The sequence below is a fragment of the Madurella fahalii genome (assembly GCF_045866475.1).
Source record: "Madurella fahalii IFM 68171 DNA, scaffold_6, whole genome shotgun sequence".
In the NCBI taxonomy this organism is placed as follows: Eukaryota; Fungi; Ascomycota; class Sordariomycetes; order Sordariales; genus Madurella; species Madurella fahalii.
Window position 1 is genome coordinate 2566936 of NW_027263976.1, and position 26233 is coordinate 2593168.

At 56.2% G+C, this 26233-nt stretch overlaps 7 protein-coding genes across 7 annotated transcripts; 4 read left to right on the top strand and 3 right to left on the bottom strand.

The window, feature by feature from the left end:
• Positions 1-1055: 1055 nt before the first annotated feature.
• On the top strand, positions 1056-3550 carry MFIFM68171_10797 (uncharacterized protein; the record flags this gene model as incomplete). The annotated part of the gene is made up of 10 exons (XM_071066216.1): positions 1056-1745; positions 1804-1986; positions 2040-2224; positions 2279-2319; positions 2401-2474; positions 2552-2612; positions 2677-2825; positions 2898-3082; positions 3196-3252; positions 3343-3550. The coding sequence occupies 10 exons, from the start codon at positions 1056-1058 to the stop codon at positions 3548-3550; spliced, it is 1833 nt and encodes a 610-aa protein (XP_070922317.1).
• Positions 3551-4400: 850 nt separating this feature from the next.
• Positions 4401-6116, top strand: sge1 (Global transcription regulator sge1; the record flags this gene model as incomplete). Its single annotated transcript, XM_071066217.1, has 1 exon — positions 4401-6116. One exon carries the CDS (start codon positions 4401-4403, stop codon positions 6114-6116), a length of 1716 nt encoding a protein of 571 aa, XP_070922318.1.
• A 1936-nt stretch (positions 6117-8052) lies between these two features.
• Positions 8053-9019, top strand: MFIFM68171_10799 (uncharacterized protein; the record flags this gene model as incomplete). Its single annotated transcript, XM_071066218.1, has 4 exons — positions 8053-8067; positions 8150-8471; positions 8553-8802; positions 8881-9019. 4 exons carry the CDS (start codon positions 8053-8055, stop codon positions 9017-9019), a joined length of 726 nt encoding a protein of 241 aa, XP_070922319.1.
• A 550-nt stretch (positions 9020-9569) lies between these two features.
• Positions 9570-11782, bottom strand: MTO1_1 (Mitochondrial Translation Optimization; the record flags this gene model as incomplete). The annotated part of the gene is made up of 2 exons (XM_071066219.1): positions 9570-11595; positions 11667-11782. The coding sequence occupies 2 exons, from the start codon at positions 11780-11782 to the stop codon at positions 9570-9572; spliced, it is 2142 nt and encodes a 713-aa protein (XP_070922320.1).
• Positions 11783-12268: 486 nt separating this feature from the next.
• On the bottom strand, positions 12269-12828 carry MTO1_2 (Mitochondrial Translation Optimization; the record flags this gene model as incomplete). Its single annotated transcript, XM_071066220.1, has 3 exons — positions 12269-12336; positions 12394-12482; positions 12548-12828. The coding sequence occupies 3 exons, from the start codon at positions 12826-12828 to the stop codon at positions 12269-12271; spliced, it is 438 nt and encodes a 145-aa protein (XP_070922321.1).
• A 992-nt stretch (positions 12829-13820) lies between these two features.
• STE3 (a-factor receptor) lies at positions 13821-16012 on the top strand (the record flags this gene model as incomplete). The annotated part of the gene is made up of 4 exons (XM_071066221.1): positions 13821-14469; positions 14528-15041; positions 15136-15865; positions 15950-16012. The coding sequence occupies 4 exons, from the start codon at positions 13821-13823 to the stop codon at positions 16010-16012; spliced, it is 1956 nt and encodes a 651-aa protein (XP_070922322.1).
• Positions 16013-20452: 4440 nt separating this feature from the next.
• Positions 20453-24421, bottom strand: FUN31 (serine/threonine protein kinase; the record flags this gene model as incomplete). The annotated part of the gene is made up of 5 exons (XM_071066222.1): positions 20453-20718; positions 20797-22477; positions 22539-23982; positions 24123-24323; positions 24384-24421. The coding sequence occupies 5 exons, from the start codon at positions 24419-24421 to the stop codon at positions 20453-20455; spliced, it is 3630 nt and encodes a 1209-aa protein (XP_070922323.1).
• Between the last annotated feature and the right edge of the window lie 1812 nt (positions 24422-26233).

A 26233-nucleotide genomic window follows, 5' to 3' on the forward strand; every position in this document is an offset into this window, starting at 1 on the left:
TCGTTTTCTTTTCCACCACATTTTTTTGGTATCGGTATGAGGCGGGTATGGACCCATCGGGACTGCTGTATTGAGGACGCTGGTTCTTTTTTTAAGCTGATACCCATTGCCGCCGGTTGTTTTGCTTTTGCTTACTTCGGTTGGGAGGTTCTGGGAACTCGGTCTGCGAATGGAATGGTTAGATGGGGTGGTTGGGCGTCCATTTTCTCCCCCATGGATTAGGATGGGGCATGGAGCATGGAGCATGGAGCATGGAGCATGGGATATGGGATAGGGTCAGGGACTGGGGGCTAGGAGAGGAGGATACCTGATGTGACAGCCCTTCGTCACGCGCAGTCGCTCGCTCCTTTCTCCGGCGAGGATCTGCCCTGAATATGGAGTTGATTTGAGCTTGACGGAGGGCGGGAGGCCATGACAACGGGTGGATGGAAGGTTGGAGGGGCGGTCGTCTTCCGGAACACATTGCGACATGTCGCATATCCCAGACAAATACTAAACGGCAAAGAAAAAGAATTTTTTTTTTTTTTTTTTTTTTTTTTCGGGGGGAACATATATTGTGGATTCGACCATCATCAGTTTCTAGACAGAACATACGTAGCAGTTTTGGAATGTCATGAAGCCACGATATTCCCACCACATCAGGTTCCCTCATAGACACTGATTCGAGCGCGAGTAGGAGAACACGAGGAAGCAGGCGCTCATACAAGCGAGTGGACACTTAATAGAGGGGGAAGTGGAAGGAACCGAGCATGTCTTCCACTACAATAAGGGGCCCCCGTATTCCAATTGTCACATGTAATTTCTCTGAGCTACGGTAGTCGTAAACCGATATCGCAATTGCCCCTTTTTGTTTGTTTACAATGTGAATGCGGCGGCAGTCACATGACCTCGAAAGAACACCGTGATGATCATGCTCAGATAACAAACACTCCCTGCCAACTTTATTCGTATCATCCAAAATTTGAATCCAACAGGTAATTCTCTCCGTTTGCGAGTGCAATTTTCATTTTCCTTTCGCCGAGCTTTTGCGCAGTCGCTCCAGAAGACGTTAAATGATGGCCGACAATTGGGTCGCTGAGATCAACGGGGACGAAGACGAAGATGAAGCCCTGCGAATCGCCATCGCGCGCTCGCTCGATCAGGCCCCAACTCAACGGACAAATAAAGCGCGTGTTTCTGGGTTCATTGATCTGACACAAGAAGACGATTGCGATGTCGACAAGCTTGACAGCGTAATGGATTCCGACGACACCCGCCCGCAGTTGCCAACAGCAACAGAGAACACGCTTGCTCCATCGTCCAGTCTCTCCGCTCTCGGCCTGGATCGGAAGAAGATGGAGGAAGAGCGATTAGCGAGACTGAGCAAGCGGAAGGCATCCGGGCCCGCTGACGTTTCCTCATCGAGACCGGCGCAACGCCCAAGGATAGCTACCGCGCCGTCATCGCTGCCGTCGGGTCCTGCTCGTGAGAAGGAAGAGGTACCTGCGAAATTGGAGCCAGCTGTCTCGGCCGGTAAAACACGAAATTCCAGTCTCCCTTTTCCACGAGGGGTCGTCAAGAAGACGTGGGCGTTTGGCCAGCCGCGGCACGGTGACGACATCAAGATAGAGGAGGTGTTTCAGAAACACCAGCTCGAGCTGGCCGTGTTGAGTTCGTACCAGTGGGACGAGGAGTGGCTCCTCTCGAAGATCGACTTGGCGCGGACGAAGCTAGTTCTGATTGCCTTCGCCGCCGACGAGGCGCAGGTGAGCAGTTCCTGTCGAGGATCGGTTTTTATAGGACAACACGCTGACAGGCAAAAAGAGAGAAGAGATGAGGTCCAACGTGCCGCGCGAGAGAATCCGGTTTTGTTTCCCCCCGATGCAGGCAATGGGCAGCATGCATTCCAAACTTCAGCTCCTCAAGTACGGGAATTACATGCGCATCGCCGTCCCAACCGGCAACCTGATGTCGTATGATTGGGGAGAAACCGGCACGATGGAGAATGTACGTTGCTCTGTTGCGGAAGAAAGGGCAAGTGCTGACGGCCACGGGTCTAGATGGTCTTCATTATCGACCTCCCCAAGTTTCAGTCAGCAGAACAGCGGGACGCCCAGAAGCTCACACCTTTCGGCGAGGAACTCTCTTATTTCCTACTCGCTCAAGGGTTGGACGAGAGGCTCGTAGGCAGTCTACGAAATTACGATTTCTCAGAGACGAGCCGCTATGGCTTCGTGCACTCCATGTGGGTCCCCCCTTCAATTACAGGGGTTCAATACCTAACAGGAGACCCCAACAGAGCCGGCTCCCACAGCGCCAATAACTCATGGAGGAGAACAGGTGAGCCCATATCTCGCCGCCGCACCCTTGCGGTGTATTTGTCGCAAACGGTGGCGGCCCAACTGACGCATCAGTGATAAGGGTATTGCGGATTGGGTCGCATGGTTAAGTCCCTCGGTTTCGGTTCTTCGAGGCCCGTTGAGCTGGATTACGTGGTCAGTGCTCTTTCGACGTTCCAATGACTGCCCACGCGTCGGGGAAGAGAAGTGCTGAGGCGGGTGGGATTGCTCAGTGTTCGTCCCTCGGTGCCACCAACGATGATCTCCTGCGGGCACTTTACTACGCTTGCCAAGGCATGTGCCCATCCTGAGGTGCTTGAACAGCACCACGTGCTGCTCTATGTTCTGACGGTACCAGGCGACTCTGGCCTGGAGGAGTATGAGACTCGAAACAGCGAGCGTAGGACTAAAGCCTCCGGCTCGACAAAGCCCGGCGCCATACGGGACCATGTGCGCGTTTACTTCCCATCCCGAGACACCGTCGCCTGCAGTAAAGGTGGCAAGAACGTAAGTCCTCGGACGCCTACCGTCTCTCGAGCCTTCTTCTCGCGCTGATCACTCTGATATCTCCGACGCTAGAGTGCTGGGACCATTTGTTTTCAAGCCCGATGGTGGCAAGCAGATTCGTTCCCCCGTAGCGTCCTGAGGGATTGCAAGTCTGTCCGTGATGGCCTGTTAATGCACAGCAAGATCATCTACGTTAGGCCCAAGATGGCGCACTGCTTCGCGTACGTTGGGAGTGCCAATCTTTCTGAAAGTGCCTGGTGAGTACGCAGTACCCCTTGCTCGCTGGGAAATATAACGTCACCGATTGTGAACGGGCAGCGGCGGCTGCAAGCGAGCAAGATTACTCCATCATTCTAACCTCACCGAAAAGGGGCCGGCTCGTTACGGATCGTGGAACCGGCAGGCCTAGGCTTACCTGCCGTAATTGGTAGGTACTCCTTAGGACGCTTCTCTCTCTGCCCAAGGGAACAGAGCGCAAACACGGCCGTCCCGCTGACTCGAAGGTCTCCTCATTTAGGGAATGTGGTGTTCTGGTACCGGCTTCGGGTTTAGTTCACCGGCCAGGCCAACAAGGTCTTCGACCGGAGATGGGACACGAAAGTCACAGTGCCGACCTAGATGTCGTATTCAGGGGCTGCGTCCCGGTCCCCATGGAGTGGCCTGCCAGGCAGCTCTCGACCAATTTAGAAGATAGCGCGGCGCCGTGGTTATACCAAGCTTCATGATGCCATCCCCATCGGTGCCTTGACCGTCCAGGCAGTAGTTAGTACAATGGATGCCATTCCGATCAGCACCCTGAGCGTCGAGTTTACTAGGAATTAGGCCAACATAATTGACTGTTTGCATGGATCGCTGTCACATGGCCGAGAATTCCCCGATGGCCATGCGCCGTTACTGAGAGCGGTATCCATCCATGTACACGGACGCCGTGCGCCAAAGGTGCTGTCCCGGGAGCACTGAGATGAATCCAAGGCAAGACGGAGGGAATGTAAACCAATTTCGTAGACTGTATCAGCTCCGGAGGAAAAAGAGAGAAAGGGGGGGGGGGAGGGAGGGGGGGGAGGAAAGAATACAAGCGGATTTTGACTGACAATAGAAGCTGGAAGAGCGAGGCGCGAGGGGTGAGATTGAGTTGCAAGTCTGGACAACAGGTGCCATCCCGTGTACACACCAAGGCCGTCTCGATTGCTGATTGCGCGGAATCGGCACCGAGTCCAAGTCGACCCGCGTTGGCGTCAAGAGCTAGGTAGGCACGCTAACGCACCCACTCCTCCGTCGCTGTACGTGCTTTTGTGCATATGCCCTGAAATCTGCGCCGCGGTAGCTCGAACTTCGTGCATTACGACATCCAGTCCTTGTCGCATAAGTACACGGGCCCCCGCCCCTTCTGGCTGCTGCATCTCTCGAGTTCTCAACTGCCCAGCTGGATATCTCTTCTCTGTCCATTCCATCCACTTTACACGTCTTTCATCAATTCCGGCTTGTCCAGCCTGTCCACCGTCCAAACCAAGACTCCCATCAGGTGGTATCCTTCCTTCCCATTTCGTGCCGGCCCCAACCGTCAGAAGACAAGAGATGGCCCGGCGGATGAGTGGTGCTGTTGAGGGCGCCCCCCTGCAGCCCACATGCTGGGGCTTCGTCGGCGACGGCATGGACGCCGTTGCCCTCATTGAGGCATGCCTACAAGGCGTGCTGACGGCCGTTGAGCGCCGCCCACTTGAGAACGAGCGGGCGGCCCTGATCAAAAACGGCAACATCTTCGTCTACAAGCGCGAAAGGACCAAGAACCTGACGCGGTGGACGGATGGTGTGAACTGGAGTCCCAGCCGGCTCCAGGACCCCTTCATCTTTTACCGCGAGGTAAGAGACCCGGCGCCGGGCGAGCGCAAGAACAACAAGGAGAGGAACGCGAACGCCACGGCCAACCTCAGCGCCAACGAGGAGGCCCAGCGGCTTCGCCCCTACGTTGCCGCCCTGTACGACGCCTACTTCTTCAAGGCGGGCGGCCTCGTCAAGAAGACCTTCGTGGGCAAGGCGAACGGGGAGGAGTACCACGTCGTCGCCTACTACACCCTCGAGGGCATGCGCCTCCTCCCGAGGGTGCGGTCGGCGAACCCGGCGCTGCTGTTCCTCCAGCCTCGCGACGAGCTGCTGATCAGGCCCGAAGGCAAGGAGGCCATCAGGGACGACGGCAGCGCCGGCACGGTCATGCAACCCGGGAGCTGGGAGCATGGAACCCGGATCTTCCCCGGCCAGCTCATCGTAACCCTGGCCAACGAGATGCCGGCGCAGGCACCAGTGCCCGTCCAGCTGGTCCAGCCTGCCCCCCTGCCACCTCCACAGCAGGTGGTGCTGCCGATGCAGCCCGCGGGTGCCATGCCTCCAGCTCCGGCCCCGTCCCCGTCCCCGGCTCCCGTCCCCGCCCCGGTCCGGCCGCCACCTCAGCCCCGGGCCAATGCCAATCCCCTGTTGACCGCCCAGGCCCTGGCGGAGCATCGGCACTTCCTTCAGCAACAGCTGATCGAAGTGCGGCTGCATCAGCAGCGGCAGCAGCAACAACAACAACAACAACAACAACAACAGCAACAGCAACAGCAACAGCAACAGCAACAGCAACAGCAACAGCAACAGCAACAGCAACAGCAACAGCAACAGCAACAGCAACAGCAACAGCAACAGCAACAGCAACAGCAACAGCAACAGCAACAGCAACAGCAACAGCAACAGCAACAGCAACAGCAACAGCAACAGCAACAGCAACAGCAACAGCAACAGCAACAGCAACAGCAACAGCAACAGCAACAGCAACAGCAACAGCAACAGCAACAGCAACAGCAACAGCAACAGCAACAGCAACAGCAACAGCAACAGCAACAGCAACAGCAACAGCAACAGCAACAGCAACAGCAGCAATTCCTGCCGCAGCCGCCGCGGCAGATGCATCCTGCCTTCCCGGCCCCGGTCCGCCCAGCCCCTCAGGTCCCGGTTCCGGTCCAGGTCCATGCCATGGAACTGGGCGTGGACCTGGGCGTGGACCTGGACCTGGACCTGGCCCTCCCGCAGGAGCAGCACGACCCGATGCTGGCCGGGTCTTTGGATGACGGGCCGGTGATGGGTGTGGAGCCGGACGAGGACGATCTCGCCTGGTGGGAGCTGCAGCCGCAGCCGCAACCGCAACCGCAACCGCAGCAGCCGGCGCTGCCTGACTTCGGCGTCTACTTTGACGCCGAGTTCAAGGCTCTTCAGCGCGCGGGGGGGCTCGAGGGCGACGGTCTCTTTGGGGCTTCTTGATGGGCGCAGGTCTCCTGTTATTCGGGGTGTCTTAGGATTGGGGTACTTTCTGGGTTGGGCTTGGTTCTCTGTTTTCGATGTTAGTTTTGTCTGTTGGGTGGTTGGCCTAATTTGTTGCTTTCTTTTGTTTTGTCTCAAAGCGTCCTAGGATTAAGGCGTATTGGACATTGGGCGGTTATCTGAATCCTTGCAGAGCGTTTGATACCATGTACTAGTGAGCAATTGGCTTTCCGGAGTTGGGGATCGTGCCGAATCCCGCACTGTTGGAAAAGGTTTCTTGGCTTTCGGGTTGGATGAGGTTACGACAGATTAGATGATCATCTGGCATGTTGCAGAAGCTTTTTTTTTTTTTTTTTTTTTTTTTTTTTTCTTCAGAACAACTACGCCCAGGTGACTGACAAGCAGCAATGCAGCGGAATATATTTTGAAGAGGTAGTCAGCGGATATTGAGACTACCCTCCCAATCGCTCCTCTGCTCCCATTGTCCCTCTTTTGAAGATTGCGTCGTGGGAATAAAGTAGCTCCACGCACACAAACAAGGGGGCTGCCCAAAACACCTTACCCATGGCGGCATGTGCCGCTGCGAAGATGCGTGTGATGAGAATCGGGAGCTGTTATCCCTCAGAGGTTGTGGCACGTGCACTACAGGGGTGATGTACACTGTATTTAGTATTAGAGGGTATTGCACAGACCTCCCAGCCCTGTTTTTGAAGCTCATCAAGAGGCCAAATTTATGTGCATTGAAGAACAATACTTTACCGCGACACCCAAGCCACCATTTAAAAAAGAAAAGAGGGCTCTATATCGCTTTTGAGCAAGGTAATAGTTTAGCAGAAAAAAAGAATTTTTTCCATTGGTTTATGGTAGGAAAATCTGAACTGGTTTTCGGAGGGTTGAAGGCGGATTTCGTACAAGTCCCCAGCGCGGTAAATTGATTGAAACCAATTGAAATCGCCCCTGTAGTGCACGGGCCAAAACCTCTGAGCGATAACGTCTCCCTGAGAATCTGGGCCCCACTTCCCATCCCTGCATTTTTAGCGAAACCCCAATAACCTCATGCGATACCCTTGGTTCAGCTGGTAAGCAAATATGTAAAACTTCCTAGTTCACTTTCCTTGCCACTGGCGCCATCTAGGTTTTCACGCTTCAGTGCGATTGCATTGGGCAACGTCAAATAATAACATCATCGAAGAAAGTGGTGCCTTGGCTCCGGGATTAGACGACCTCCGACAAAGCGACATCTTTGACGTGACGGGCCCTATTGCTACTGGCGTCCAGCTTTACTGGCCCGAGCCACGGCTTTTTCTGTCCCGGGCCTACGCCGAGGGCATTCGTTGGAACTAGGCAGGTACGGCCAATTGGATAGACAGAGAAGGGCCGTGTCTCTGGAACCCCCGTCGTCGTGCCGCGCATCGGCGCTAACGGCACAATTTCTCTCCGCGACCGCATCCCATTGACTCACTGCTGGTGTTCGCTGCAGTTTGGGAGCCCGCGCATAGCAAGAAGTCCCCTACGAAAAAGAGCACAGTGCGTATCGTTGGCTTGACGGCCAAGACCGCTGATCTGGCGCGATAACCTACGCCACAAGGGCCGCAGCCAGAGGACGATGCGCATGGTAGGCCGAGACACGGCCTTGTCGTCATCGTAATGTCGTTCTATCTCCGAGGGCTGACAAAGCTCTCAATTGCGACCTGGACAGGTGCTGGCATACCGTGTTTGCTTGGCTCCACCCCGGGTGCGGTTGCTCGCCGAGCGCGGTTCACGGAACTTTGTGCTAGGGGCCGAGGGCGGGCGACTTTGTTTACATCATCTACGCTATGGAAGTCGGGGGCTGGGAAGCCAACTGAGGCCAGAACAGAGGCAGAAGCGGGAGCGGGAGAGGGAGCGAGGTACGATTGGCCCTATTCCGACACTCCTCTTTAACTTGACGGCTCAGATGCGTCCTCCTGCCGTCAGCCTGGAAGCCTGACCTGCATGGGCCGCATTAGCTAACAACTAGGCCACCTAGACCAGAGCCGCTTTCCAAACCCCAGACTTCACCAGCCTCGGCCCTGCGCAAGATGCTGCCCGTCATGGCCAAGACAACGCTCCGCGAGAACATCTACACGGTCCCCAACCTGCTGACTGCCTCACGGCTCGTTGCCGCACCCTTTATCGGCTACTGCATCCTGCACGACTACCACGCCATGGCCCTTGGCCTGTTTGCCTACGCTGGCGTTACCGACCTGCTTGATGGTTGGATTGCCCGCCGCTGGAACCTCAAGACGGTGGTTGGGACAGTCATTGACCCGATGGCCGACAAGACGCTTATGACGGTGCTGACAGTGGCTCTGGCGATGAAAGGGGCGCTTCCAGGTAATGCGCCCGCTGCCCCACTTCCGTTTCCGCTCTCTCGCCATTTTTCCCGTTAGCGATTTCTAATCGCAATCCCTACAGTGTGGCTCGCCGTCATTATCCTCGGCCGTGACGTAGCCCTGGCCATCTCGGCCATCTATTACCGCTGGATCTCGCTGCCCCCGCCCAAGACGCTTGCGCGGTACTGGGACTTCTCGTTGCCCTCGGCGGAGGTGCGGCCCACTACTATCAGCAAGTACAATACGGCACTGCAACTCGGGCTCATGGGTCTGACCACGATTGCGCCCGTGGTTCCATCGGTCGATTTGGGTACTCCACTGGGCATTATGCAGTGCGTTTCCGCTTTCGGTTTCTCGCGGCGCTTCTTCGCCGGTCTTCACCCGCCCGTTACTAACCTCTCGCATTGCAGGTACGTCGTCGCGATGACAACAATTTGGAGCGGCGCCAGCTACGTCTACAGCAAGGACGCCGTCAAGATCCTAACGCAGCCGCAGCCGCCGCCAAAGGGAGGGGGAGAGGCGAACAGCAAGGACAAGGAGCAAAGGTGATAGGTGAATAGCGCCTAGTGTCAACCCGAGCACGTCATCTCAGGTTCCCGCTACATTCCAAGGGAAGCTGAACCCATGGTACTGTTAAATTGCTTGGGAGTTATCAACGTATTCCCTCGAAGACGGTCGGCCGATCAAATAATGATGTGGTAGAGAGCAGGCCACTATCGCTTTTTGAGCAGCTGCCGCGCCTAAAACATCCCCTAGGGCTGGAGACAGCCACGAGTGTAGCCGTCCCAGTCAAGGGCGACTGCGCAGCTGTATGATTATTCTCAGGGCATGGTTCAGACAGAAGACAGGAGACAGGAGGCTGCGGTGCGGCAAAGCATCATTAATACATACAAAGTCAAATCCAATTGAACAAAACGCAAGAAAGACGACTGTGTAGCTACGCCGACCGTTTGATGCTGACCCAGCATCATCCATAATGTGTCATGTACCTCTACAAATACAATACCCTCCCCCCGCCCTCTTCCTCCCGACCTCGAAAAAAGTTCTAGTAGTTTTACAGTAAACCCCCCCCCCCCCCCCCCTCCGCGGCATTCACAGCTCACAACTCGGCCACCCTGCTCTTCGCATCCAGCGTCTCCAAGTCCTCCACGCCCTCCACATCCAGCCCCTCAACGGCAGCGACCGTCTCCCTCCCGCTCCCGCCGGGCCTCTGCACGTAGCGCAGCAGCTTGACCAGCCCGGCGGGGGTGACGCCCTCGACGCGCCGGGCCTGGGCGATGGTCTCGGGCCGCGCGGCCTTGAGGGCGTCGCGCTCGGCGAGCGACAGGTGCACGACGGCGTCGTAGTCGAGGTCCGGGGGCAGCGCGAGCCCCTCGTCGCGCGACATGCGCGCCGCCTGGGCCTGCTGGATGCGCACGTAGGGCGCGTAGAGCGCGTCGACGACGACGCGCTCGCGCACGCGGCGGGGGAAGCCGCCGTCGCCTCCGCCGCCGCTGTAGTCGTTGTCGTTGTCGTTGGCCACGCCGGGCAGGGCGCGCCACAGGTCGGCAGGCTGCACCCCGCGCAGCTGGAGCACCTCGACGCCGTCGCGGCGGCGCGTGTCGTCGTCCTTGAGCGCGGCCAGGGCGAGCCCGGCGCGCCGCCAGGCTTGCGGGGTGAGGAGGGTGGAGCGGAGGACGCGGTGCAGGTCGGCGGCGCGCTGCTGGTCGTCGCGGAAGCGCCGCCAGCGCACGTCGCCCACCACGCCCCAGGCGCGGCCCGACGCCGTCAGGCGCGTGTCGGCGTTGTCGGCGCGCGTCGACAGGCGGAACTCGCTGCGCGACGTGAACATGCGGTAGGGCTCCGACACGCCCTTGGTTACGAGGTCGTCGATCATGATGCCAATGTAGGCGTCGGCCCGAGAGAGGGTGATGGGCGCGCGGCCAAGCGCCGAGAGGCCCGCGTTGATGCCCGCGATGATACCTTGTCCTGCGGCTTCTTCATAGCCCGTCGTGCCGTTGATCTGCCCAGCCAGGAAGAGCCCGCGGATGGCTTTTGTCTCGAGAGTCCGCTTCAGGCTGCGCGGGTCGACGTAGTCGTACTCGACGCCGTAGCCCGGCTGCAGCATGACGACGTCCTCGAGCCCGCGGATGGTGCGCAGGAGTTGCTCCTGGGCCTCGGCGGGCACCGTCATGCTCAGGCCGTTGGGGTAGATGACGTCGTTGTCGAAGCCTTCGGGCTCGAGCCAGACGATGTGTCGTTCTCGGTCGCCGAAGCGGATTATCTTGGACTCGAGCGAGGGGCAGTAGCGCGGACCCTTGACCGTCTCGCGGATGTGGATTGTCTTGTCGAGATTGGCGCGCACGATGTCGTGGGTTGCAGAGTTGGTGTAGGTCGCGAAGCAGCTCAGCTGGTCCTGTACCGCCACGGCGTCGTTTAGATAACTGAAGGGCATGGGCGGCTCATCGCCGAGCTGCTCTTCGAGTATGTCCCACTTGATGCTGCCCTTGGCCAGCCGCGGAGGGGTGCCCGTCTTGAGCCGTCCGAGCTGGAAGCCGGCCTCCCGGAGCGACTTGCTCAGTCCGAAGGTCGCCTCCTCGCCCATGCGCCCCGACGGGAAGGCCTTGAGTCCGATGTGTATCTCGCCGCCCAGGAAGGTGCCCGTGGTGATGACCACCTGGCTCGTGGGCAGCACCTCGCCCGACTCGAGGCGTACGCCCGTGATCTTGCTCTTGGCGGCGGTGCCGTTGGGGTCGCCATGGTTGTCGGCGATAACAATGTCGGACACCTTGCCGAGGACGATTGATAGATTTGGGTATGATTCAAGTTCCTCGCGCATGTGCTTCTGATACAGGGCGCGGTCGATCTGGGCGCGGGGTCCCCAAACTGCCGGGCCTTTCTTACGGTTCAACACCCTGAATTGCACGCCCGCCTTGTCGATGATGCGTCCAGCTAATCCGTCCAGCGCGTCGACCTCGCGTATGATGGTTCCCTTGCCGATACCGCCGAAACTTGGGTTACACGAGCAGACGCCGAGATTGTTGATATCCGGAGTGATGAGAGCCGTCCGGGCGCCCGCACGAGCCGCTGCCGCGCATGCTTCGGTGCCGGCATGGCCTCCGCCGACGACAATGACGTCGAACGGCCTGCATGTATTCGCGCAGGGGTTGAGAATCCGAACGGCGCAAACGACGAGAGCGGAGCAGTAGGGGCTCACCTCGACTCAGAAACAACCGTGGCGAATGTCCTCCTCTTGCTGCAATTGACCCTGTACTGACGAGCCGGCCATCGGAGTGGCCGCCCGAGGCCCCTAAGAAGCCGAAGCTTCGTCATGGTTGTTGGGTTGCACCAACCGCAGCGTTCGGAGCATGAACGTCGCGAAGCTTGGAGGTTGAGACGACGTCGCTCAGGAAGAATTCAATTGATAAGGAGGTGGGTTGCTACGATAAGCCCGCTAACGACACCCTGCCGTGTCCTGTTTAAGGCTGAGCCTTGGCATCCAGGCACAACTCGACAGCGCAGAGGATTTGAGGGTTTTGCAGGGCATTCTGGATACAGATTGACATGTTTGTGCTAGAGCGATTGGGTATAATTCAAGCTAAAGCAGAGCATCAGATACGTCCAAGTGAATAAGGAGAGTCTGCTGGCGCAGCAGGTGTTGTACAAGTACACGATGTCCCGTCAACCAACACAACAGTACAGCAGGCCGCGTCCAAATTGATACAGCTTCTGAGGGGAGCGTATTTATCGAGATGGGCCTTTTTTTCTTTTGTTTCGTTTTTTCACACCCGGCCCCGACACTATGACGGCCGGTTGAAATTACTGCGATCCAGCCTGCTCGCCTTCGGCACTTGGGTTGGACGGGCGGCGGATGACATCCAGGGTACCTACACATGGTCAGCCTCGTGGCGTCATCCTCAGGCCAAGCGGGGAGGATGCCATACGCTGTGTAATGTTCAGCGCCTGCCTCGGCTTGCCCTCGGCATCAATATAGGACGACATGGAGGCGTCGCCCTCGACCATTACCAGAGTCCTGTCATACGCAGTCCAGAGCGTTAGCCAACCGCGGAACGCCGCAATTCAGACAACCACACGCACCCCTTGGGAAGCGACTGATAGAAATCCCTGCTGTTGCCCTCGGCCGCAAAGCAGCTCACGTTGAACCAGCTCGTCTTGCGGTTCTCGCCGCTGCCAGTGTTGCTAGCCACCGAGTAGCGTAGGTACTCGCGGCCAGTGCTCGAGGCGCGCAGCTCGGGGGTGTCGGCCAGGTTCCCGACAATGGTGATGCGTGCGACGGGGCGCGAGGCGGTCGAGCTGAAAGTGCGCGAGGCCGCCGGCCGCGAGATGGCGCGGGATGCGGTGCGGAGGAAGGCCGACATGCTTTGCTATTCGTTTTTCTTGTTTCCACTTCCTCGAAATTTTGTGTGCGGCGGTGCCGGGACAGGGAGCACGGGCAATGGAGAATTATCGAATGGCGTCGCGACGGTGTCTTAAACTGGTTGATCCTGGACGTCGCGTTTGAGACGCGAAAGTGCTAATTTGCCAAGGCTGTGTGGCTTGACTGGAAAAGCCTCAGCCCCAATCCGAGGTGCCTCTCTGTGGCTGGTGGTAGCCGCCTTCCTTCCTCGCTCATTCGTTGCAAACCACCGTCCATCACACATCAACAGAACAATCACGGCCCCGCTAGATGCGTATTCCAGCCTTCGTCAACCCAACTGACACCGTCACTTCGTCGACGACATAAATCTTCTGAGCACGTTTATGCCTCCTCATGTCATTTTTGTGCTTTGCCCAATTAAGCCCTCGGCGGCTTCACGCAGAAAAGGGAAACGACAACGCAATCGCCGACATGGGCCACGCAGCAGTTGCTCTCGGACCCGATCCGTAATATCAATCAAACTCACGGCGTGACGCATCGCATTTTGTCCCCGAACTTGTTGCAGATGTGCCGGAATTCTGTAGAAAGCCCCTGAAATGGGGTCGCTGGCGGCCACAAGATGTGACTCCCCTTTGTTGACTTGGACGACGACAACCTCCTACCGCTATTGAACCTTTCCGTTTCGGGATCTGAATAGAGCTTCAATAAACGCTCATCATGAGCTTCTGGTCAAACCGACTCCACAACACCACCCCGCCGACCAGTACTTTATGTCAATGAGCTCCGCTCACTCAATAAGCCAAGAATAGACGAATAAGCCATGGTCCAGCATGCTGTTCTCAATGCCGCTCCTCGTGCTCCTGCTTTCGCCTCATGCTCCCTTTATGTTGTCCCGTTTCCCATCCTCAGAGTCTCCTCCGCTGCTCCTCACCTCACTCAGTTCTCATTCTCTCCGTTACTCGCCTCTTGACTTGGCCTCAGCACGGCGTTGCCATGTCTTCTCCGACCGATGGCTCACGGCCCTTCAACAAATGGGCGCTCTTCGGCTTCACCACTACTCCCGAAGACCGCATTGGACCGGGCCCCCCTTACACATACCCGAGCCTCCAGGCGAATCTGTTCTTCAGAGTCTTCCTCGGCTTCGTCTCCCTCTTCGTCACCTGGGTCCCGGCACGCCTTCTCTGGCGCAATGGGGAGTTCGCCGGCACCGTCTTGTGCGTGACCATGATGATCATCAACTTCTTCACCCTTGTCAACGCTCTGATATGGCCGGACAACAACGTCGCCGACTGGTTCGCGGGCTACGGCTGGTGTGACCTGGAGAACTACATCTATTTCGCCATGCATTCCGCCTTCAACATCAGTCTGTTCGAGATCATGCGTAGTCTCGCCTCCAAGGTCGCCCTCGACCGTGCCATCAAACCTACGGCTAGCGAGAGGCGCCGCGAGCGCATCATCTCGGCCTTGGTCATCTTCACCGTGCCAGTCATCCAGATCGCCCTCACCTACGTTGTAATTGGCGGTCGATACAGCGTCTACACTCTGGTCGGATGCGTCCCAGTCTACTACCCCAGCTGGATTTACCTCGTCTTTTACATTCTGCCGACCCCTATTTTCATTCTGGGGGCGGCTGTCATGGCGGGTGAGTGAAAGAGAACCCCTTGCTACCTCAAACAATCACTGACAAGTGCTCACTCCAGTCGTGACTTTCTACCGTTACCGGAAGATTGAGAAGGTCACCCGGGACGTGGTCCAGTCCGAGGACAGCATCACCGCGCAGAGGCAGCAACGGGTCCGGAAGAAGCTCTACTTCATGACTCTGTGTGTCATTGTTGTAGTGCTGCCAATCACTATGCTCCTCTTTTCGGCCAACCTCCGTCAGAGCCCGCCCCGTGCCCTCAACTTTGATGCTGTCCACTTCGGCCCGGACCCCTTCAACATCTACTTTATCTCCTTCGTCACCTCGGACCTGATGCACTGGGTCGATATGGGACACAACTTCCTCGCCGAAGTTGCTGGCATCGCCATATTTATCCCTTTTGGCACGACCACCGAGGCCCTCAACATGTACCGCAAGTGCTTCCTCGCCATTGGATTAGCCCACATCTTCCCAAAACTACGGCACGAGTACCAGCCCAGACCGGGACGGAGCAGGTTCACTTGGTGGTCCTCTCTCACCCGGTCTATCCGCGGCAAGAGTTTTGCGACATCGGGGTATGGCCCAACCTCTTCCCCGCCCCCCCCCCCCTTTTTTTTTTTTTTTTTTTTTTTTTTTTTCCAACCCATGCTAACCAAAACCAATCAAAAGCCGCACCAATTCAACCCGCAAAGACACCGACAGCCACATCCTCCCCACAGCCGAGCACCGCTCTCTCTCAAGCCGCTCGGAGAAGCCGCTCCTCCCCTCCCCAACCCAAACCCAGGTCCTCCCCGACCCCGAAAAAGGTTGCGGCGCCCTCCAACACCGCCCAGAGGCCGCCATCCCCCCTCGCTCGCCCACCCACCAGAACCCTCACAGCAACAGCAACAGCAACGATAATAACCCCTGGCCAGACCTCGCCCCCACCCAACTCGACTCCGCCACAGCCAGGATCGAGCACCGCGCAGCCGGAGGACGAAGCCGCAACCCCTTCGTCGCCATGCCCAGCCTATCCATCCTCCCCTCTTCGCGCCACCACAACCACCACCACCACCACCACCCTCATTCCCCTTCATTATCCTCCTCTTCCTCTTCCTTCTCGTCGTCGTCCCGCAAGGCGGCGCGGAAGGACTCCCTGCCACTGACCTCACGCAGCCGAGACCAACAGCCTTGGGAGGAGAGCGGTGGCAGCGGTGGTAGTGGTGGTAGTGGTGGTAGTGGTGGTAGTGGTGGTAGTGGTGGTAGTGGTACGGCTCAACGGCCGGCCCGGGTCGGGGTGGATACGCGGGTGTGGTCGAACGATGGCCATGACGGCGATGGCAGTACTGCCGCGGCCGTCGGGGGAGAGTATCGCGGTGGGGTGAGGGTGGAGACGAGGATTGCGAGGTCGACGACGGAGGTTGGTCCTGATGGTGATGGTGGTGGTGGTGGTGGTAGAGGTGGTGGTGGTCCTCCGGGTGGGCGGCTTTCCGCTGCGAGTTAGGCGCTCGTTGTCGAGAGGTCGCTGGGAATGATTGGGAACGGGATTGGCGGGGTGCGGTGGTGAGTGGGTTGTTTTCTTCTTCCTTCTTCGTCCTGTTGCGTCGCTGGGGCTTGTCTTTGCGGAAAATTTCTAGGGTCTTCTTTTCTTACATACCATTTCCTCTTCTTTTATCATTGCAATATATCGCGGACTGCGCGTGTATTTGCCTCGGAGGGTGGATGCGTTGACGGATCCCAGGTTTTAGGTGCGGACGGCGAGGGAAGATACCTTGCTCGTTCTTTCCGTTCGCTTATTTCCCCTAATTGCTGTCAATATTTCCTCTTCTGCAAGTGAATCTGCCTTACTTGGGGGACTTCTGCTCCAGATTTCACAGTCCTTTTTCCCTCCCCACGGTTTTGCCACCGTATAATACATCTTGAACTAGGCAGCTAGCTATCCATTGGCCTGTATTAAATTGAACACCACAGGCTTTTACTACCAACGGCACGTAATCTCCGTCATATATATATATATCTAAGAGTTTCATTATTACTGTTGGTGTCAACGCTTAATGTCTAGGGCAGGGTTACAAAGCGGTCCTCCTACTATAATGCGACAACGCAGTATATAGACATACTGATGAGCTGGGGAGGGGGGGGGTGCACTTACTGGGATGACGCTCCGGGGGCTGGAACTCGTTGAAGACCCATCTTAATTTGCACCATACGTACGTAGGGCTGTCCTGGCCATTGCTCTTCAGGCAGGACATCTAATTCGGCACTGCTTGCTACAAGTTCAGTTGAAGATCTTTCCTTACGTGGGAAACAGTTTCTCCGATCAGAAGGAGCTGTATCTACACATGTTGTTTTGACCTTGTTTGGGCTGCAGGGATCCGATTTGCTGCTGTGTCGCCTGGCTTGATTTGTCCCATTTTGTATGTCTGCCTGGCATTCGGCTGTCTTTGCCCTCCCCTTTGTTTTGATAGGTATATGGGTGTAGATGTGTGTTTCTACACCATTCCGCTGAGCGCCCTAAAAAACGATAGCTAGGTAATTATAAATAAGGAGCTTTAATTTAGGTTCTTGAGCAGCGAACAGTGTATGCATCCGTCGAGTGATCCGAAGCTATTTATAATTCAATGGAGTGTAAAAAAATGAAAACAAAAATAAGCAAAATCTATAGAACCTAAAAAAAGAAAGAAAAAGCAAATGGAAAGTAGTTTAATAACGCAAAACCAATCCTATTACGATAATATTAATCTATTCAACACCATATCTCCCTGAAGAGAATCACTTGCTCCATACTACCTAGACCACTATCTTAGCTATCTTTAGGCTCTGTTCTCACTGGAGGCTGTGACCTTATCGGGGTCGTTCCTGGACAAGTCTTAAAACGGACTTTGCGACAGATTATGTAATCAAAGGTTCGGCGCAGAACCTCGACGTTAGCCTAGTAGGCCCTTTGACCTTAAGGCTCGTGAAGAAAACAGTGAGGGCGCCAAAGCACAATGCTCGCTCGAAGGTGGTACATGTGCGTTGAGCTGAAGAATGCATATGGTAAAATGTATCACATTCATTTCAAGGCAACACCTTGCGTTGACGTGGCACTGTGAACCTGGAGGTGACATATACGGTCGTGGAGACGTCCGCAACGCACCCTCAGGGATACATACTGTACCTTCTGAGAGATGAACAAATCAGCCAATAGGGGTAAAACTTTGATTATGGTCCTCGGTTTCTTGACGGCGTTGGGACACCATTCCCCAGAGGCACAATGAAAAACCTATGCCAATTAATTTGAGCCTGCACGAGCTTGCAGATAGGGTTAGGTAAAGCAAAGGGCAAGGCGGGGGAAGTTGCAGGACAACGACCGGCCCCTTTCTGTTGCCATTACTAAGTTTCGGTCTCCATTACTCAATTCGGACTCAGAACTGCAGCTGTTAGCGCGGCTGCCGGCAGCGGGCAGCGGGCAGACTGGATTGTGACTCTTGTGAGCCGACATCGCCAGGCCACACGTCACTTGCACCTGCAGAGAGCCTTGATGGGCACGCTTCTGGTGTGATCATAGAGCTATTGATGCGCTCAGGCTAATCTTCAAGGTCGCCTTGCATCGCGAGTTTGGCCGGTCTCTCTCTTCATCGAGTCAATTACGTAGCGGTCACTGCATGCATGATGTCTCCGAGATTTGACTGGTGGGCTAGAAATCCCCTACTTCTCGCATCTTCTGGGCGGCAAAGCAGAAAATGAGCCTTGCGGGGTCGCGACGCCAGATTTATGATGGGGTTACTGGAGACTGTCGTAGGGGAGTAGTAAATTGATGAAAATCAGGTAGGTATGGAAGGAGGAGCCGAGGAGGTAAGACGGCTGCCCCCGCTCTCCCAATATCCCCCCCGTATCATACACCAATCTTCCAGCCTCTTCCGCTATTGCGCTACCTGTCCTCGGTCATCAACTGCGGCGTACTATCACGCGATCTTGAGACGGGGAGCTGGGTTGAATGCTGGGCACAGGCAGATATCGAATCTTGCACGACTCTGCACCTATCAAGAAACGCCGCTCGAGGTATTACGAAGTAATTATACCGATATTTTTGATATATGGGAAGGAGCCTCTGGCCATGACCAAAGTACCCACTGCAGGAAATGAACTGCAGGCCAGTGTGGCGTGTAAGAGGCTCATTTCTGCCCGAACTGCCTCGTGCTAAATGTGGTAGAGCCTGTCTGTGCGGTGCGTGGTACTGTACTGAGCCGCCGCTCTCAGGCTCTGCGCCTGCTGTCGAGGAGCAACCAAGCCAAGCCCTTAAGAAGTCCCCGGATCCGGCCCCAGAAATGACGTCGCGTTTGCAGGCCCAAGTTTCCTTCTGGAGTGCCAGCAGAGGAATCTCGGTTTCAATTCGTGGCCAACGAGGAAGCAGGCTTGCGAGACACCTAAACAGGATGCCGTCCAGTTAGTCCCTCAACCATGTTTCGGTAATCTGTTCTCCGACAGAAATGAAAGGACACTCTGCTGTTAACCCTATGACATCGTTCCTACATGTTTCTTCTCTGGCTTCGTACCCTGCTAGTCGGTTCCTTCATTCTTTCATGTGGCCCCCGTTAACCCCCTGATAGCCTAACTAGTCATGCGAACTGTGACCGCCTCGCTCAGTTGATTACCTTCCTGTTCTTCGTCTGTCTAGGCTTGCAAACCTAAAGCTCCTCTCATCATCTGCTGGCCGGCTTTGGCCAGCCCCTCACGCATGGAAAGCTCTCAAACTGAGCGAACAATATTTTACGGAGTCTGGGTCTAGGGTCCCGTAACGGATAATACTTAGAACGTCGGATATGACTCTGGAGTAGACACTGCATAAACACTCGCATGGTGACACAAAACAAGGTAAACCCATTGAGTGAAAACTTGATGATTGCTCAGGTTCTTATACACGCCGTGGATGGCCCCTGAGCAGTCACTCATGGCGGGCTACACCCCAAGCGCTGCAGGACAGTACGGTTCTCTTTTACCGCGTAATACAATACCTGTAGGAAAAGGTGTGGAATTGGATGTCTTGTCAAGGATCAATGATCCAGATGGCTTTACTTGAGATACAACTTGAAATAAAACCGGGTTCCCTGCAAGACCCAGCCTCCAGAGCGTCGTCCCAGTAACCTTTCCCCTGTCAGTGGGGTCCCAGGTTTCTGGAGGCGGTTTTCCCCAACTTAATATAGGATATGGAACTGTTCGTAGTAACTTTGAACTAACTAGTACTATATTTGTAATGCAAGTTTAACTAGCTAATTCCGTCTATGGAGATAAATACGGCCTATAGATATATACTAAGTGCCGAAACTGTGGCTGCCAATCGAGGGCTGATAGTGACTACAGTCATTGACCTTGAGTTAGGAAGTTGTTCGAGAAACGTATAGCCAAAAGAGACGAGCATGGCAGTGGGATTTTGAAAACAAACTGTGGCTTCTTGTATATATATAGTATGTTTATGTGTGCGTATACCTCATATCTCGTCTCATACAGCATTCAGCAAACTTTGCCCTCTCTTCTCTTTCCTTGGTTTCACTCACCAGTTAACCAAACAACAAGAGCAATGTCTTTAGAAAGAAAACGAAATCGGTATCATAACCTCTTGTCTCGTCTTATCAAACCATGCAGGAACATGTACGACATGAGTAAAGTACGCCGTCACCAATGATGCAGCCGCCCAAACTGAAAAAGGAAAATAGAAGCCAAAAAAAAAAAAAAAAAAGAAAAGAAAAGAAAAAAAAAACGCTCTCCTCCAAAGCCGAAACCAACCTTCCATGAGTTCATCCGCTTTTTATAGCCCAGTATGCCTGCCTTGCTTCGCTTCGCAAGGCAAAGCTGCTGCCTTCCAACCACCCGCGCACTCACCTGTCATCCCGCCCAATGCTAACCCCACTTAGCCAGCACAATACGTTCCCTTCTTGGGGATAATGCATCTCCCAAAGTCGTCAACCTCTCCCGACCTCAACCCCAACCCCTTCCCCCCCGGGGGCTCAGCCGCCTTCTCCAGCAATCACTCCATCCGACACCAGGGATGGGCCAGTACTTGGTCAATGTCCAGCCGCTGCGACACGTCGCGGTTGAGCATCTTCCTGATCAGGTCGATACTGTCGTCGCTGATGGTGTACGGAACGCGCAGGTCGCGGTCCATGATCTCGTCAATGCTGTAAAACGGGTTCTCCTTATAGATGATGGTGTAAAGGAGAATGCCGAGCGCCCAGACATCTTGCTCCTTGCCACCGTACGGCTTGCCCGCGAGCACTTCGGGCGCGGCGTAATCTGTATCCCCAGTCGGTCAGCCGACGGTGGAAAAAAATGCAAGTAGAAAAGGAGGGGGCAAAGGGAGAAGAGGCTTACCGATAGTACCGACAAATACATCAAAAGGTCCGCTCTTGATATACGCCGCGCTTCCAAAATCGATCAGCTTGATACGGCCCTCGCCGTCGAGAATGACATTCTCGTCTTTGATATCGCGGTGCACCACGAGTGCCTTGGTGTGCAGGTGATGGATCGCCCTCGCCACCTGCACAAAGATGCTGCGGCTCTCCTGCTCATCCATGTTTGCCCGCAGCTCAATGTAGTCAAACAGGTCCATGCCCGGCAGGCCGTGCGGCACCATCTCGATGTAGTAATTGACGTCGTCCTCGAAGAAGTCTTCCATCTCGACAATGTTGGGGTGTTTGAACCCGTCCCGGCGCAGGTAGTCGAGCACGTGGATCTCGAGCGGCACCGTACCCAGCCGTCGATCTCGTGTCCAGGTGTCGACGAGAATCCGCCGCTTAGTCACGTACTTGAGCACGCACTTCTTGCCCGTGCTGCGGTAGCGCGCCAGTTTGACCTGGCCGTAGGCGCCCTGGCCCATCTCCTCGAGGATGACAAAGTCGTCGATGGTCTTCTTGTGCGGTGGCTCTACCGGCTTCGCAGCCACGGCCTGTTCTTTCTGCGGCTCGGGCGCCCGTTGCGAGCCAGTTATCTTGGCGGCAGCCGTGAGGGCGACCTCTTTTATCTGCCGCGCCAGCGAAGAAGCCGTCGATTCCTCCTTGTGTGACTCGTCCGAGTCGGATTGTATTTCCAGCGGCGTGTGGGCGGGCGTCTGCCCCGGTGATGGCTGGTGCAGAGGGGTAGCCATACCAGAGAGCAGCGGCGATGCAACCCCTAGGTTCGTCCGTGTGGCGTGTAGGTGTCTGGAATATGTAATCCAGAGCGCATAAACCATTTCTGACTGTGGCACGACGAACTTGTCACTCGACTCGCCGCACGGGGACTCCTCGTCGCTACCCTCTATCACTGCTTCGTCGCGCAGCGGGACTTGCTTTTCGCTTTTCACCACCCGCATCTGTATGTCAATTTTGAGTTCGGATCCATCGCGGTGCCGAGCTGGAAGACCCTCGGGTCGGAGAAATCCCGTGGCAGCATCCGGTTGGCCCTCCTTCAGCGCGACAAAAGCCGCAGCCTTTCTAAAGGAGTGCTCCGGGATAACAATGCCGTCAACGAGGTGGATGCCGTCCTCGTCGGTAAGAATGCGCAAGACCTTGTCAAAGTTGGGCACCAAGCTGCTGATTGACATGCCGTCCGGCTTCTCGTGGCCGAAGAGCGCGCTGCAGAAGACGGAATTCGAGCTCTTGATGGTTAGTGTCACGGGACAGACCACAACGATACCGGCTATGTGCGGGAAACTCGACACGCGCAGCTCGGTGGTACCCCTGACCTGCTCCACCGTCGCCGGGATGTTGATTCTATCGCAGTTGCGACACGTATAGTACCGTTTCTTGGCAATTTCCCTGTAGTCGATCTCTCCGAAGCGTGGATCGAAACCTTGACGGGGAATCCGAGGGATTAGCCTGCCGATATCCAAGCCGGGCTGGAGGTTCTCATTCCCCCAGATCGGGCCCAGAGCACCTGAGAGCTTGGTTACGTTCCCGTCTTCGTCGACATCTACGTACGCAACATCCTCGTGGATCTCTTCCAGAACCCAGATCAAACCAACCCGCTTCTCCTTAACCCACAGGCTGGCGGAGCCGGTCGCACCGTTTCGTTTCTAAACCGACAATTAGTCAACTGCATGACATCTCTCCCTTCTGGCTAGATGCGTAACTTACCTGAATCGGGACAACGTCTCCGCAGAGCAGCACACCCCTAGACTTGCTGCTGGTGTGATGAGCGTGCCCGGGTTTCGGCGGCTTCGGATCGCCACTGTGGATGGTTGCTGGTCGCCTGCCGTTCTTGGGCGTCTGCGACCTCGAGTTCGGCTTGCTCAGGAGCTTCGCCGTAATCCCGCCCGCGCGGGCGCCAAGCAGACTTGACGACTGCACGGCAGGAGTCGGCTGGGAGATTTCGCTCTCTGAACCGTCACCAGCGTCATCGTGGATTCCTTTCTGCAACTTGCGCACTAGCCAAGCTCTCCTTTCCTCCTGCACCACCTCCAGGATGCCCATCTTCCGGACCTCGGCCTTTGTGACGCCGAACAACAGACAAGCGAGGTCGTTCGCAGCTAGTATCGTCCATGGGGGCTTCGACTCGGTGGTGAAGATTGCTTGTGCCGCGGGCACCCACCTCGTTAGGTGGTGGCCGTGTACACCGGAGGGCACGGCGGGCGGTTGGTTAAAGGCGGAGGGGAAGGGCTGTGCGGACCTGGGCTCAGGCTGCGGGAGCTCGACGGCAAGAAAGGGCTGCGCCATGACGTCTATAAGCTTCTGCTGTACCGAGACCTGGACAGTATCCGTCATGGTCCGCTTTAAAGCGCTGGGCCGCCTCGAAAGCGGCGGGGAGGTCTGCGCCGTTGTTCGGCTTTCGTTAGTTGGTGTCCTTGAAGAACCCTCCGACTCAACCAACCCCCCACGAGGAGGTGACTGGGACGGAGCGGCTGACGCCGAAACTGACACATCCTGCCGGGAACCTCGAATATCGCTAACCGCTGGTGCCGGTGTCGCTGCAGTTGGGGATATGAGGGGAGTCCTGTCGATGGGTTCGGGGCTCGCTGTCCTTGGCACAAACACCTTCTCAAACACATTCTCATCCGAGATAGCCGCTGGTCCGCTCAACGGCCCTGTGGGGAAGCTAGGGTCTCCGTTTGGGATATTGCCGGCCCCTACCAGGTGCGCCTTGGCTAGCAGGTCGAGCATGTTCTGCGTCTCCACGTCCCCCGTAACCCGTGCTTGGGCGCTGGCCATCGCTGCGCTCGAAGCAACTGACCATCCCATCCGGTCCTTCATGAACTCTATCGACCGCTTCAGGACAGCCTGGCGGTTGTGTATTAGGTCCTCGGACTGGTGGGCAAACGAGAATGAATGCAGCGACTCGGACGGGAAACGGGAGAGGTCTTCAGTAAACGCCGGAGAACTTGGGCCAGGGGATAGGGGGATGGAGTGACCGTGCGATTCTACCATCACTGAGAGAGATGATGACCTTGTGAGAGTTCCTATCGAGGGCGTCCGGCTCGACGACGAAGGCATGGTCGGGGTACGCATCGGATTGTGTTGCTGACGTATGCGCCGAAGCCCAGACAGGCCCAAACCGCGGTCATGATCGGTCATGATGGAACTCCTAAGAGAACATGGCCGTGTCAGCATCGGGGCCATGAAGAGCAGCGAAACACGCCGGCCGAGGCAGTTGTCTGACAGCGCAACGGCAGCTTCTAAGGGCAGACTAGACAATTACGGCCTCCCCCGCTACCCCAGGCTGACCTTGACATTGTGTCATATTCCGAGGCGGCCACGCCGGCATCGAACGAGAAACGGATCCGAGCCTTTTCGGGGCTATCGGCCATGACACCGAGATTTCCGGTGCTTCTGTTCTTGGGAATCTGCAAGGCTGGCACAAGCCTCGCCCTACCGCGGGCCTCGACATCGTGTCGTGTATCGTCGCCTGCCATGAGCGCACCATGCCTTTGGTCAGCACAAAGCTTGACGGAGAAGCACTTTTGGCTGTCGAGCCGAGGTATCTACCAACCATTGTCCAAGTCCCCACCATCTATCCCGAGCATAATTGGCGTGGTCAGTGTCTGGCCAGGCTAGAGGAAACAACAGAGGGGAATGTGCGGTATTCCTCTGGCCAAGAGATGCGTGGCCGAGTGGCGCCTTGTTCGAGTGCGTCGATGAGGGACCGTCGGTTGGCGGGGTTGCCGATTGATAATAAAGAACTGTAAGCGCGGGTTGAAACGGCCGGTTGGGCGATCTTTGGCTACCCCCAACCTAGGAAGCAACCGTATCGGCTTCGGCGGATTAACGGGCGAACAACTTTGCGGTTAGAATGCGTTGAGTATCTGCGGGAGGATGATGCGCCGTTATCCAGCACGCTGCGGGATGGTGGGCTCGTCAACTTTTTTTTTTTTTTCTCCCTTCCTTCACCTTTCGCGGTCTCGCGGATGACGGTCCAGTCAGATATCAGGTTTCCAGTAGATGATAGCACAGCCCAAAACCGCACGTGAATGCCGCCTAAAAGAATCTTACAGAAATTTGAGGCTTAAAACCCAAACAGCTTGGGCAGGCTTGACCTGTCAGTTGCCAGGTTCGCCGATATTTAGCGGCATATCCCAAAACCCCCCAGCCTTTGGATGCATGATGAGCAACGATGGGCCGGCGAGCTGGCCCAAACGAAGCACAGTGTTCACACAGTACCGACCAGGCCCTGATTGACCTGAGGCCATAGCAGCCAGGGCAGGCATCAACAACGTAAACACAATGAATCATTGTACGGGAAAAACATGGCTTCGTTGTTGTCAGTGGTTTGTTTTCTCAGCCGTGCTGCTAAACTCGCTGACAAAACCCATCCATTTCTTGTTCTCCGTTTACCACGACGGGCCGTTGCTCCGTCAGGCTTCCACCTTTTACTCTCAGAGTTGCCATAAGGTTCCTGTGTGGTGCAGTCTTCCGGGATTGGCCGTTGTGCCTTTGGTCGACGAACGATGGATCGGACCGCCTCACAACACTAGCATCGAAACCGAGACACCACAGTCTGAGCACGCAGCCCGCGTACTGTGACCCCGGCCTCTCTCTTCGCATTTTCGATCCGTTGCCCTCCAACTTCGGACCCATGTGAAATACTGGCCGGAAAGACGGCAGCCATGTACGGAAGGAATGATCAGACATGCATTGTTTTGACCCTTGTTTAGGCCTCTGATTGTTCGATCCATTCGTTTTCACACGAGTCTCACTGACTAGCATCTCGCCGTTGCCCACTGGTCCCGTCGCCGGCGGCTTCCAGCAGCGGCGAACCGCGCCGAGAGCATTCTGGCACCGATCGTCTGACGAGGTCATCGTGCAGACCGTACCGCACCCTGCTTTTGATGATCATTGCCTACCTTTGGGAGCCGAGTTCAGGCGCCTTGGCTGCGCAGAGTTCTCGCCATTGCCGCAAGACAGAGTGTGGGGTGTATGATGCCAGTCATGGAGCGGGCCTAGGACGCCGCCGCCCGCCGTGGGGTGCATTTACCTGCGCCAAACTCGGCGCTCAACAAATGATCCGTACAGGAACCGGCTTTTGACCTTGATCACCCGGCATGCCTTGCATACGGGAACCGGTGGTGTGTTGTGGTATTTCCGGCCCTTTCGTAACCAGCACAGGCAACAACTCAACTCAGAGCACCACCACACAAATATGCGTGGTGCGATATGCCCGTACCCGTTCGCGAAGCCACCTCCCCGTCAGGCGACAGCCCATGCTACCGAACCCCGGGGGCTAGGGTTGCCGGCGGGGTGATGAAGTCAGCTGCCTTCGGCCGCCGCAACACGTGCTCACCTTGTGCACACAAACTTTGGGAAGAGCTGGTAGTTCCACCTTGCCAAGCAGAAGCGGC